The sequence below is a fragment of the Oculina patagonica genome, chromosome 2 (genome assembly GCF_052425735.1).
Source record: "Oculina patagonica isolate OP01 chromosome 2, crgOcupat, whole genome shotgun sequence".
Lineage (NCBI taxonomy): Eukaryota > Metazoa > Cnidaria > Anthozoa > Scleractinia > Oculinidae > Oculina > Oculina patagonica.
In genome coordinates, this window is record NC_135759.1 from 8,718,335 (window position 1) to 8,732,198 (window position 13,864).

The 13,864-nt window shown below is 38.3% G+C and overlaps 1 protein-coding gene across 1 annotated transcript; it reads right to left on the bottom strand.

Annotated features, from left to right (window-relative positions):
* Positions 1-476: 476 nt before the first annotated feature.
* On the bottom strand, positions 477-13,042 carry LOC144642874 (pyruvate dehydrogenase E1 component subunit beta, mitochondrial-like). Its single transcript, XM_078501968.1, has 13 exons — positions 12,948-13,042; positions 12,819-12,878; positions 11,596-11,703; positions 10,230-10,292; positions 10,107-10,142; positions 9,430-9,492; positions 8,540-8,584; positions 8,235-8,342; positions 6,843-6,912; positions 5,310-5,420; positions 3,067-3,158; positions 2,232-2,373; positions 477-1,353 (listed from the first exon to the last, which is right to left on the bottom strand). Exons 1-13 carry the CDS (start codon positions 12,984-12,986, stop codon positions 1,205-1,207), a joined length of 1,086 nt encoding a protein of 361 aa, XP_078358094.1. The 5' UTR covers positions 12,987-13,042; the 3' UTR covers positions 477-1,204.
* Between the last annotated feature and the right edge of the window lie 822 nt (positions 13,043-13,864).

Genomic DNA, 13,864 nt, shown 5'->3' on the forward strand with positions numbered 1-13,864 from the left:
GAAGACCTGGGCTCACATATATACTGATAAGCGGCTTTTTTAGCAGCTTGTAAATAAAATAAAAATAAATCGACTTTGTTTAACGAGGGTTGCACGCAACAGTCTTGCGACTGACAAACTTGTGGCCCTCGGATTCCCGATCGAATTGGAATTTAGAAGTGTTGGCTTTTGTGGGAAATCACTTCCAAGCATTGCTTCAGACCATATGGAGACAGCTGATGACATATTGGAAAACCGGAGAACCCGGAGAAAAACCCTCGGAGCAAAGAAGAAAACCAACAACAAACGCGATCCACATGTGGCGCCGGGTACCATTGAACACGGGCCACATTTGTGGGAAGCGAGCGCTCTCACTACTGCGGTATCCCTGCTCCCTCCTGAAATCGTTGACCGTTTATCATCCCACACACTCAATAAGAGATCACCACAATGTAAATCAGCTCATACCGAAGCCAGCGAAACATGCACAAAACACCTCTTTTAAATCAGTCATTTTATTTAGTTATATATTCTCTCGCACTAATACCATACGGATTTACACATATACTGGAGTTTTACAAAACCTTTGCAATGTTACAAACACCATCCGGCTTTATCACAAACAATAAACGGTTTCACAAATACTCTACGGGTTTGCATTACACCAGGACTTTAAAATATACCATAGTACGGTTTTAACACAAACAAATAGAGGGACTTCAAACAACCATACAGTTTTACAAATGCAATTAAAATTCTAAGAATCTTAAAAAATACAAAAAGTTTCGGCAAACAGTATACGACTTTGCTTGTCGAGGGCGTCTCCCGCCTCAAGAATTGAATGAGCCCGTTGTTTTAGTCAGCGGAGTTGCTAAGCAACGTCTTTCATCCCAAATTCGTCACACTCGTGAGTCCCCGAGCTGTATTCTGATTGGCTAAGAAAAAACGGAAACTCTCCGAGTGCTTCAAAGAAGACTGAACTGCGCAATTTTCGTTCACTTCTTTCGCTAAATTGACTCTGGCGAAGTACCACAAGGTGGATTCGGTAAAAAGAGGAAAAAACATAGAAGGTCATTCAAAAGACGGTATCAATTGGACAGAATTTCCCTAAAAAAACCTTACAGTTACAAATGTCTTGAAAATATGATAGATTTCATTTACACCAATTTACATCTAGGACTTCATTCGAGATAATCTGATACTATTTTTCGCAGTCGATTTATTGTTAAGCTAGATTGAGGCATTTCTTCACGGTGGTGACGACATTTTGCACTTGAGGGATGGAATTCGATTCTAAGAGGTGCGCATACGGCATCGGGATGTCCGCTCCAGTTACACGGAATATTGGTGCGTCTAGGTAGTCAAACGCATCGCCTAGGGAAAAAAAGGAAGAAGCAGTGATAGTTACGTATTGGTGAGCTTTTCTGCAAGGTTGATTCTATCTTTTAACTGAAATTCTCTTTGTAGAAACTTTGTGGATAGAGACCAAGTGTGTTACCTTGAATTGAGCAGTACATGTACTTTCAAATGGTTTTGGTTATTATGCTGTACAAGGTAGTTCTAACTTTTAAGCCAGGCACGCACTAGAGGACTAGTCGCAGGGAATAGTCGTGGGGACTTATCCCTTAGTGTGTACACACTAGAAAATTGAACCTTTTGTGGGACTATTGATCCCTGCGACTAGTCCCAGAAATCAAACCAGCTTAATTCGTGGGATTAGTCGCAGGGACCAAAAATGTAGTCCCTGCGACTAGAAATTCGATGCAAAATACGAGTACACACAAGGGGACTGGTCCCCGAGGCAAGTCCCTGCGACAAGTCCCTGCGACTATTCCCCTAGTGTGTGCCGACTTGTAAGTCTGTGGGTGAAACCCTAGTGTGTGACCATTCAAATAAAAGCTATTGAGCAGTACTTTTATGTGGTTCTTATGCTGTACGAGATGGTTTAACATTTTAGTCTATTGATTAAACCCTACTGCAGTACTTTCATGTGGTACTGTTTTTTATGCTTAACAAGGTGGTTCTAACTATCAGTGGACTGAATCCTAGCACGTGGCCATTCAATTTAAAGCTAGTGAGCAGTACTTTCGCGTGGTACTATTTATTATGCTGTACAAGGTTTAGCTAGCGAACAATAAAAGTTTCCGATGAGGTAAGCTCTAGCGAACATATACCTAACCGAAGAAACGTTGACGCCGTAAAAAGCATAAACCATGAACGATATGACCCTGTAAAACAAACCCTGTACTTACTTTCCAGGACAGTAGCAGCAATTTCTGCCCCTACTCCAAACTGTGGCCAGCCTCCTTCGACGGTGATCAGACGGTTTGTTTTCTTGAGTGAGTTGGCTATGCACTCCGAGTCCATTGGACGAATACTACGGAGATTGATGACCTAAATTGAAACAGTGAAGGGAATGTAAAATACACAGAACGGAGAGCTGGCTTTAGCTTGGTTATTTCACCGTGAAAATGGCTTTGACGCAAGCAAAAGCACATTGCATGCTTGTGGCTTTTGATTGCGGCAAGTTCAAGCATAAGGGTCAATTTTTTTTTTCTTTTCGCGTGATTGCGCTTGCGTTTGTGTTTGTGCTTGCGTCGCTAGTGAAAACCAGGCTTTACAGATATGATTCTTCAGTTTGAATGCATGTTTACCTCTTAAGCTCCACGGTTAACAAAAAAAATAATCTTCTTCCTTACAGTACTAATAAGGATTTTTTTTTTAATTGTGATTGTCAATACAATTTCCCAATAGCGATCATTTGGTTTCTCCTCATGACCTGTATGATTGTGAACACTTTAGGAAGTTATTGCACCTTAAAAAACCCAACTAACAATTGCATTTTTCACTGCCGTAAACTGAATTTCTACTTTCAAATTTTACTTTAAAGGTGCGTGTGAACGCTGACTGGAAGTTGAACTTCTCAGTTCATTCTATGGGTACTTCTGTCAAAAAAAAATTATGCAAACGTGATTTGACTGATTGATTGATTGATTGATTGATTGATTGATTGATTGATTGATTGATTGATTGATTGATTGATTGATTGATTGGAAGCCTGTTTGTTGTGGTGTCAAAGAGAGATACCTCGCAGTCAACACCTTCTGCCTCTAACTGTTTAGCAGCATCCAATGAAATTTGAACAGATCTTGAGTGAGCTACAATGGTGATATGACTTCCTGCAACACAATGACAACAGAACCAAGTGAACACAACGCAAGAACTTTTACCAAATGTACATAACACAAGTAATTCAGCTTATAGCTGCTAGTTGTGATTTTGATCTATCTATCTGTGTCTGTCTGTCTGTCTGTCTGTCTGTCTGTCTGTCTGTCTGTCTGTCTGTCTGTCTGTCTGTCAGACTATCTAGTTTTGAATCGAGTTTCCATTTGAACATTCAAATATTCAATTCGAGAATGGAATATTGAAGCAAAGAATGAAATCAAATTTCCATTAATTAATTCATTAATCGGCCCTTGATAGAAACGCTTGAGCTGTTTTGACTGTAATCTAAACTCCATTTAAAAGCACAACATCTAGATGAAGATAATTTAGAAGGCATAGATTGGTGACAAAAAAAACATGATTTTTTTTTTTACATTGTACCTAGACCAAGTAATGTATTTCTAGCACTACAAGTTCTACCTCTGAATGACCCCTCAGCCATCTCATTGCTGTGGCCATTTTGTTTTTGTCTTAACAAAAATTCAGACAGTCTTTTTTTTAAAAAAAGAAACAAACAAACAAACACAAAATAGTGTGTATTTTTTGTGCAAGGCTTTTGATCCTCCAACCTGTCACAAGCTGGCTTTGATACATTGACGCTTATCTAAAATTATTTATTTCTTGGTGATAATTCGGACAAGCTGTTAAATTAAAAGGCTTGGCTGAATTAAAACAAACAAATAAATGTGATCAGATTTTGATGTCCGGCTAGTGGTCAGTTTAACAACTGCATTCAATAACTATTGTAGTACTGTTACATATTAATTTTACCAAAAGTCGCATTAAAGCTGACATATTATCATCAGTGGGTTTACATTTAAAAGGACTGTGTTGTGGCTGAGTCAAGTTTATGTCATTAAGTTTTGCCAAATACTCGCTATGTAACTTTATGTTTGCAAAGAAATTACTTCTATGGATCTATATAACAAAACCATATTTTCACTGCAACCAAATGTGTCTTCCAGGCAATATAATTTAAAGTTACAAGCAAACAAGCTTAACTTTGAAAACTTATCAGCCACCATATTATTTTCAAAAACCCATATTGCAATCCATTTCAATCTTCGTCGATTTTGGCCTTCTATGCCTCCTTTTGTATTTGCTGTGTTATAGAAATGTTCCTTCACTGTTTTAAGAGGTTATTTTTATATTTCAACGAATTTGATGGTTATTTCCCATGCCTAAATTTAGCTAAAATCTGTGACACAGTCCCTAAATAATTATAGTTTACATACAGCATACATGCACATCCAGTCAGTCGCTTGTCAGGCTTAGCCAGACAATTAAATTTATGATATTTAGAAAGGATGCCACATCAGCCCCAGAGTCCCAGCTGGTTTTCGTGCAGGTCCTCTATTCAGGTTGAATAGTATTTTGAAAGTGTTGGTTACTCAGATAAATTCTATACGCCGAACGATGTGATGTCTTTAAAATGTTCAAATGTAGATGAGGGCTCACTGATGAACTGTTAAAACGAATGGAATTATTTTCACATTCCGCGTGCAGTAGTCACACATGGGCGCATGCGCCTACCGAGATAGGAAAACTTGTGGTGGCGTACATGAAGTTAAGAAAAGATGGACTGTTTCATGGCTCTTTCATGAACAGTTTTTCTGATTTTTATATGACAGATAACTGAAGTGGCTCATAATAAACTTCCACGATTTAACAGTTTTATTAAGTTATTTTTTGGACAACCACATTTTTTCAGCTTTATTCAGCTATTTTAAGTGTGTCGAATATGTCTAAAAGACGTGGTCTTATTCTTCTTGTTTATTTTTCAGGAAGGAAAAGAACAGGAGTACCTGGAGAAGAACCCTCGGAGCCAGGCAAGAACCAACAACAAACTCGACCCACATACATGTTTGTGTATGGCACTGGGCCGGAATTGAACCCAGGCCACAATGGTGGGAGGTGGTCACTCTCACCACTGCGCCAACCCCACTCTCCCCAGTGAGACAAATGCATGAGCAAGACAATGACCTTATACTTGCTCCCTTTGCTTTCAATGTCTCAAAATTGATAACTAGTACTTTGCTAACTGTAGGTAGTAATTTACAGTGCATTAGTGCAGAAGCCCAGTCATGTCAAGGCTTACAGTGTACCTGTTCTCTCAATCTTGGCCTTGCCGAAGGGAATTACAAAATCTGGATCCATAGCTTCATCTGACATCTCAAACTGTGTACCATACAGGACTTCATTTTCTAGAACCACCACTAAAATGCCAAATACATCAATAATATACTTCATTCCTTTCTGTTTTAATAGAATTTATTGCTTAATTTATTTCTTTACTATGACTAATGATAATTATCATCATCATCATCATCATCATTTATTTGCCACTTCAGAATTAAACATACAAAATAACTTAAAAAGATAGGGTGAGGAGACCTCCAAGAAACCACAAGGCTTATGGGGGAGGCCACCTCGGGTTAGTAATGAGTTAGTAATTTTGCTGTGAATGTGCAGCTAGGCCAATTTCAGACTCATTTTATTAATTCTGCACAGCTTTAAAATGCAAACAATCCATTCACAATAAAAGCATAGTTACCGCCTCTGAAAATCCCGAAGTGGGGAGTGGTTATAAAGTACAGTCAACTCTCTCTAAAATGGACACTGCCCGGACCAGCTCCAACTGTTCATGTTAGAGAGGTGTCTCTCTTATAGGGAGTTAAGTTACAATAGAATGACTTATAAAAACAACAGGGACTGGACCAACACCAGGTGTCCATCTTATAGAAGTGTGCGTTACAAGAGAGTTGACTGTATGTACCTCTTTTAATTTTTTTATTTTATTTCAAGTGTACATATGTAAGTGCATGTGTTGTGGTTCAATTTTATCTTTGGTTGAAATATCACTTTCCTGTTTTGGGTAGTGTTTCAAAACAAAGGAAAATGAAATTTGAAACAAGGATAAAATTGAAATGGGAACTTTTGAACAATTTCATTTAAAAAGGTCAAATAACCAAAGAAATCTCTTGTATCCCCTGACATTCCACTTTCTACCCCCACTTGCCTTGGCAATGCCACCAACAGCTCTGCATTTTTCTGCCACCTTATTGATTTCGTCCTTTTTTTCCTGCCCCTTTATCGTTTTTGTGCTTATTATTTTCTTATGGCTAAGTAGTGTAGAGATTTGTAATACATTGTTTCGTTTTGTTTCATTTATTTATTACCTTGTAATTTTTTTCCTTCCTTGTGTGTATTGTGTTGTTGTTAGCATTGTTGTAAGCATTAATAAAAAATAAAAAAAAAGGATAAAAAAAAGGATAAAATTGAACCACAACACATGTACAGTGTAAATACACAGTGTAGCCTGGGAACATGGACAAATTTCTGCCTATTTTTGGCAGTATGAAACAACAAGCAGCTTATAACTGTAAAATAGTGACAAAATCCTAGATTAACAAAGCTTCAAACTAAAGCTTACCCGACACATGTAGTTTAAAATAATTACAGGTCATTTACCGGGTAATGATTTTAAACTAGTTTGACATGTTTTTCTTTATTTGAGGATTATAGTAATAAAATATTAATCTGAAACAACGGATAATATACAAATTATTATGAATCATGCTAGTTTAAAATCATTTGACCTAAAATTCATTTTAAAACTATACACAGTAGCATCATACCTGGATCATTATCTCTGACAGCTGCCTTGAGCAAACCTTTAGCATCTTCAGCAGAATAAGGAGAAACTACCTGCAGTACAACAAAGTCAGACATTCAGCTGGTGAGGGGGAGTAATGTTGCATAACAGTACATTAGTTTATGTTCTTTAACATAGCATCACCCTTAATGAGTTATCTGTATGGTAACAATAAACTACAGGGCTGCAAATAACAGTCGGTCATCGGACATTGGCCGACTAAAAATCACAAGTGTGGTCCGACATGATGTCCAGACAATTTTTTGATCGTAAATCATTTTATGGCAACAATAAATAAAATTCAACCTTTTGTTTTTGGCAATGTCCAACCAAAATAAAATTATTTTGTTTTGTCTGACCAAAATGGTGTCTTAGTAGGAAATATGTCCTTTCAAGTGAAAAAAGTTCTTTGCAGCCCTGAAACTACCTGTCAGTAAGTTTGTTTTGATCCTTAGCAAAAAAAGAACAGACATGGCTTACTGTTGCAGACGCTTACTGTACATGTAACTTTGGTTTCTAAAGGTTGTATCATTTCACTTGAATAACTGCTACTTTAATCATAGACATCTAGTAACGTACATGACACCATGCTTGGAACAACTGGGATGGTAGGACAATGAGATCCCCAATAATCAGGGATCTTTCCAAACATTAAATAAATGTAATACAGTCATACTGTTGCTGTTGATTGATTCATTTTTGATATTTTATTCACAACTTTCAGAAAACTTTCTTTGAGCTGACCAATTAAAGTGCATGTCTCAGCTGAGAGCAGCAGAGTTGCCAAGTTCCATGTTTGCTCTATGAGAATTGTCAACTCTGCCTCCCACTCTTCTTGCATTTTAACTGGGCAATTCAAACGGAAGCCATCTGAAAGCTGTCAAAAAATGTCAAAGTTAATCCAAGAAATTTATCAACTGGCAATGGTACAGTACGCAGCGCTGTAAATAACCTGCGATCAGGCTTTTTTTTTTTTTTTAAAGAAGAGGGAAAATCCTTCCCCGGAGTGATAAGTACATGTAGGGAGCAGGGCTGAAAATATTTTTTTTCACTTGAAAGGACATCATGTCCCACTAAGACACCATCTTGGTTGCACAAAACAAAATCATGGTCAGACAGATTTTTATTCATCGTTGCCGTAATAATTTATGATAAAAAAATTGTCCGGACATCATGTCCACCCACAACAAGGATTTTATCTGATATAAGCAAATTTGGTTGGCCAATGTCCAATGAGCGACTGTTATTTGCAGCCCTGAGGGAGGGAGGGCATGATCTCAGGTTACACTGTAAGATATACCTGACAGTTCATATACATACTAGACAAGTCTTAAGTTTGTAATTTGTGATGTCCATTAGTTTACAATGTACTAACCTTAAGACCAGGGCAGTGTCCATACCAAGCGGCAAAACACTGCGAATGCTGAGCAGCCACCCCTGCTGATGCACCATTTGGGCCTCTGAATACAATTGGGACTGGAACCTACATTCAAAACACAACAAAATATATAAGTTGATGACTCCCAAGTAATTCCGCTGCTTAAGTGGCTGAGTGCTCATTTCCCGTTTTGCCCTCTTTCTTAATACTGTACTAACATGCTGAATCCAAACAATATATCTTGCAGCAATTCTGAAGTACTCTAAACTTACAATAATAATGAAAATAAAGCAATGTCTTACCTGACCAGCAGACATGTAGAATGTTTTTGCTGCTGAATTTATTACCTGTCATGTAAAGGAAAGTACATGTAATATCAAGCCATTAGGATAAATACTGGTATACAAGACAGTACATATAATATAACAGTGTTTCAATTTTATAATCACGCTAATAGAAAAATTCTGAAATCTGATTGCTTCTTACATGTACATGTAGAGTACACATTCTCTAGCAACAAGTTGAATTTGGTTGCCAATAACTGCTTATTTTTAGTCATTTTTGTTGTTTACTGAAAGATAATAAAACTTAAAAATTATTTGATAAAAGTTGACACTGGCTTAAAATATGTACAGGACGTTTCGGCTACTGCTGTAGCCTTCTTCAGCAATATGTAAATTTAAAACGGCGTCCCTGGTGTTATAGGAATAAAAACTAAAAAATGCAGAAAAAGGTGACAAGGTGATCTGGAAAATGTTGACATTATCGACCGGTCTTCAGTTTGGAGACAAAGACTTTTCCTTGAAGCGTGGCACTCAGTCCGAGATGGAAACGCTATTAATGAACACGTAACATTCCCAAACATTTATAAGAAACTTAACAATTTTTAATTTGCATACCACCCCCTATTCTATCCTTTTTAGTCGCACTTTCAGAATTCCACCCCCAATTTTATTCAGTACATTCCTTGTCACCTTTTTCTGCATTTTTTAGTTTTTATTCCTATAACACCAGGGACGCCGTTTTAAATTTACATATTGCTGAAGAAGGCTACAGCAGTAGCCGAAACGTCCTGTACATATTTTAAGCCAGTGTCAACTTTTATCAAATAATTTTTAATCTTATCATGCCTGGCTACAAACCATATATCTTTATAATAAAACTTTACACAAACTAAATTCAATTTACTTGCCTGATCAATAGCCTGCATTGAAAAGTTGAAAGTCATGAATTCACAGATAGGTCTGAGCCCAGCCTACAATGGAATAAGAGCAGAATGTAAGTGTCAAGGTTAATTAATTTGTTTTAAGTTTAAAACTGAATTTTAAAAACCACTCTCAGAGATGTAATTAATAGGTGGAAGGCGAAAAGAAAAATAACCACCAGAGGACATGATTTTTCCGGCTAATAGAACTGTGTCTGGTTAGATCTTTCTTTTAATGTGACCCAAATTTTCTGCCTGTGATAAACAAAAAAATCTTAGCTACATCTCTGCACTCTTAGTTATTTTGCCATTATCATTGCCAAGCAAAGAAACATTGGATGTCTCATGTTTGCTCGCAAAGAAGAATTACCACTTAAAAATTTTGGCTTACAGTGTACATGTATGAGCCCCCCTTCACACCCCCTCTGAATTTCCAATGACCTTCCATGGGGAGGGTATGGATATTTTCTGGAACTGCACACTCTTTATGTTATTCTCGCTATTACGTTTCTTAAAAAAGCGTCATTTTTCCTGTTAGTAAATGTGTCTGTATAGTATATTGTGCTGTTCAAGAAAGTATCCAAACTCCCTCCACAAGGCTTTGTGTACAATAAACAATAAATAATGATTGAACTTAAAAATAATGTGATCAAAGGGGACCTCACCATAGCTGCTCCCACGGCAATACCAGCAAAACCCATCTGCAATGAATGGACAGGGTTAGTGAAAGCTGTAGATAGATCATTACAATCTTTATACATGATTTACATTGTAATATCACAGCTTACCTCACTAATGGGTGTGTCCATCACTCGCTTGTCACCAAATTTTTTCCACAATCCTCGACTGACCTGTCAAGATACATAATATTATGTAGATATTTATAATACCCCTGATTTGCATGTAAATGTTCAAGGGTCCATAGCTTGCAGTACGAGAGGCATAGTGGCCTAGTGGTTGGTGCACAGGACTCAGAATTGAGTGGCCTACAACCCAAGACAGAAAGAGTTGCCAGGAAAGGTTGTATAAACATTCCTGATTAGAGAGAGTTTCTTATTAAATTTAGCAATCGCCATTCCTGTACTGCTGTAGGACCCCCCTGCTCCGCCTATCATTGTTGGTCCCTCATTTTACAACCTTGCGTGTGTAAGGTCGCTTTTGGCTCAACATTGAATAGGGGAGGGGAGGGGAAGAATAACAAGGCAAAACTTCCCAAGATTTTTGTCTGGGGTTGTAGGTTTGAGCCCTGGCTGGGGTCATCGCATACTGTTCTTGGGTACGACACTTCACTCTCGTATTGCCTCTATCCACCCAATTGGGTACCAGTGCTGGGGTTTAACCCTGTGATGGACTAGTGTCCCATCCAGGGAGGAATACTGTAGAAATACAGATTTCAGTCGCTTATGCTATGGTAACAGTCAGGATAAGCTCTGGCCGAATGGGCCACAAGGCCCTAATGTAGACTTGACTTGGCTTTGCTTTTCCAATGTACCAGGCTGAAAATTTTAATTTTTTGCTGTTCACAAAATAACATAATGTCCAACTATGTCTAAGTCACCATTTTGGTTGGACAAAACAAAAATGTGGTCAGACCTGACATTAGGTAGAACTTTATTTTTGATTCAAAGTTGTCATTTTCACAGTGCTCGATAGAAAAAAATCAGGTTGTCCTATGGAATGGGGACAACCAACCTGTGGGCCCTGCTGAGGGCTTGGTTGTCCGTTGAGAAAAGAACTAACAATTCATAACGGTGTGAAACAGCTCACCTAAACAAACTGTAGAATTCCAAGATGAACACCATTGTCGGCGGCGGGCCCAGGCCCCAAACGGGCCCGAACGCCTTAGCGCCGGACAACCGGACAACTGCTTATTTCGAGCACTGTTTTCATAAAAGCTCATTTAAGAGAAGCATCACATATTCAAATAATGATCTTGCTCAAGTAGTCTTATATAATTGTTCATGATTTAAAAATTGGCCGGAGATGATATCCGACTACAGTTGGGATTTTGTTGGACATGGGCAAAATTTTTGTTGGCCATTATTATTTTGATGACTGACTGCTATTTGCAGTCCTGGAGGTATCAGAGAAACATGGCTGTTTACTCAAGCTTTTTTAAATAAGAATGAATAAACAATTTTGAAGAACAGTCACCTTGTAAGCACCATCATACATGGCAACCTCTTCACCCAACAAGAACACTCGTTCATCTCTCTTGATCTCCTCCTCCATGGCTGAGTTTAAAGCATCTCGAATAGTCATCTGTTATAAAAGAAATAGAGCGGTTTTCACTTTAGTATCAAAAGTAATTTGCATTTGCTTTGGTTTTGCATTACCACGCTTAATGTTTGGTTTAAAAATCTTGCGCCATTTTCTCAACCAATAAGAAGTAAAACCAAAACCAATCGTGACTCACACACGTAAGTTTTCCTGTGCTTCGTGCCGGCTACTGTCGCTTGCATCTAAGTGTGAACACGTGCCGCCGAAACATGATCTAATTGGATATTACGTGGCATGATTGGTCATGAAACGTTTGAAGACTTCCGCGCCAAAAGTTCAACACATACCGGTTTCGAAATGGCGGAAAGATTGGATATAGAGACTTCTCCCAAAACAATGATACTGATTTGTGTCAATATGCATTTGCAGGTTTACTTGAATCACTTCTAGTGTAAAGTTTGACCTTGAATCAGTGTTTATGGTGAGCATTTTGAGTGCGAAAGGTCACGTTATGGCCTGCTAAACTTCAAATGTTTGACGATCAAACATGTCATGTTCGATTCCCAATTAGATCATGTTTTGGCAGCACGTGTTCACGCTTAGATGCAAGAGACGGTACATTTATTTGCTTCAAGTTTTGATTGGTTTACTGGATTGTCTGTGTCTTTTGTATAATTTGGTCAGAGTGATTACTTTGTTTTGTTTTTTTTACTTTGGTTTTGGTTTTACGACACTCAATTGAAAACTGCTCTATAACAATGCGAATCTCAAATACAGGGCAAGTGAGTTTATTATTTTGCATTTTATTGCAATAATAAGCTGTAACCAAATTACAAAAGCCAAACGTACAATGGCTCAAATTTAAAATATTAAAAAAAAAACGTCATGAAAACTGATTTAATTGGTAACCGGGAGGGTTTTTTGACTGGTAGTAAGGCTTCAATACATGGATACATGTACTTGAAACTAATATGTCTGCCACTAATGTACATGTAGTCTTCAAGATCGATCATTGATTCGGCTATTTACACGAATCTCCCAAAGCTTACACAGAAAGAAGCTAATATAAAATAAGCTCTACAAATCAAGAACAAAGTTATTTTCAGTAAGCTTATCAGCAGATCTAGCAAATTGCAAAATATGATATCTGTACTCACCGTTGCGGCAGCGCGTGGTGTTGTGCTAAAAGCACTGCGACAAATCGTTGAGAGGACACCCTGTCGTAAAGAAACGCAAATCAAATAGGAGTCCAGGCTTTTATTGCTGAGAAGAGTGAAGAGATTTACCTTGCTTGGGGCCCGCAAAAAGGTTCCAAAAAGAGCCATATTTGCTTCTTTCCGACCAAAACGCTGCGCAGGGAATATTCGGACTTCTGAGCATATTTTTTCAATGTCAGGGTTCGCGGGCTCAAGATTTTTGGGGCGGAAGCTGCTGGGTCAAAAAAGCGCTGGCTTAGCTGAGAATAATAAGAAGATCAGAAGACAGCCGGTTGTTCAAGGGGTGGAAACGGAAACACTATCCACCGGAAAATCGCTATCCAGTGGAATGCTTGACAAAACATGTACGCACAACTGCAGGAAGCAATTATCCGGTGGAGCGTATCCACCCTTCGACCAACTGGGGCCGTATCCACCCTCAAACAACTGGGGCCTGTATAACAAAGTTGTTTTTTATTATAATTATATTTTGTCTGTTTAGTCGAATTTTTCTTTCCAACTTTTGACTCCGTCAAAAATTGTTATTAGAAAGTCCCTGAGGCCCTATTGGGGGTTATTGGGATACGGGATATTTAGGTAAAAAATTAAAGGGATACGGGATATTTAGGTAAAAAATTAAAGGGATACGGGATATTTAGGCCGAAAATAAATGGGATGCGGGATACATAAACCTCTCCTTTCTCCCCCCCCCCCCCCTCTAATTTGGCCTCTTTGTGACCCATGACTGGGCAATTTTTCACAGTATTGGAGAGTTCTAATCCCCGTGAATATAACGAGCATAGGTTATATATGGAATGAACCCTCCTTTGGTTGTTACTGACTAGCATGTATATTCCCAGGAAACATTTTAGGGGCGCAAAGCAAGATCATGGTAGTACATAAATGGATGGAAACCTTCCTCCTCTTCCCCCCGAAGTTCCCTCACTTTCGCGTTGCTATTCTCCTTTGGCCGCCCACCTCCCCCTGTCTAAATCCCTTCTTTCCCC

What these genes read in the sequence shown, in the direction of transcription:
- LOC144642874 (XM_078501968.1), bottom strand. Translation starts at nt 12,986, where the DNA reads ATGGCTCTTTTTGGAACCTTTTTGCGGGCCCCAAGCAAG. An exon ending in TGTATGATGGTGCTTACAAG is followed by an intron (nt 10,293 to 11,595) that starts GTGACTGTTCTT and finishes GTATCTTGACAG; the next exon opens with GTCAGTCGAGGATTGTGGAA. An exon ending in GGCCAAGATTGAGAGAACAG is followed by an intron (nt 3,159 to 5,309) that starts GTACACTGTAAG and finishes ATTGTGTTGCAG; the next exon opens with GAAGTCATATCACCATTGTA.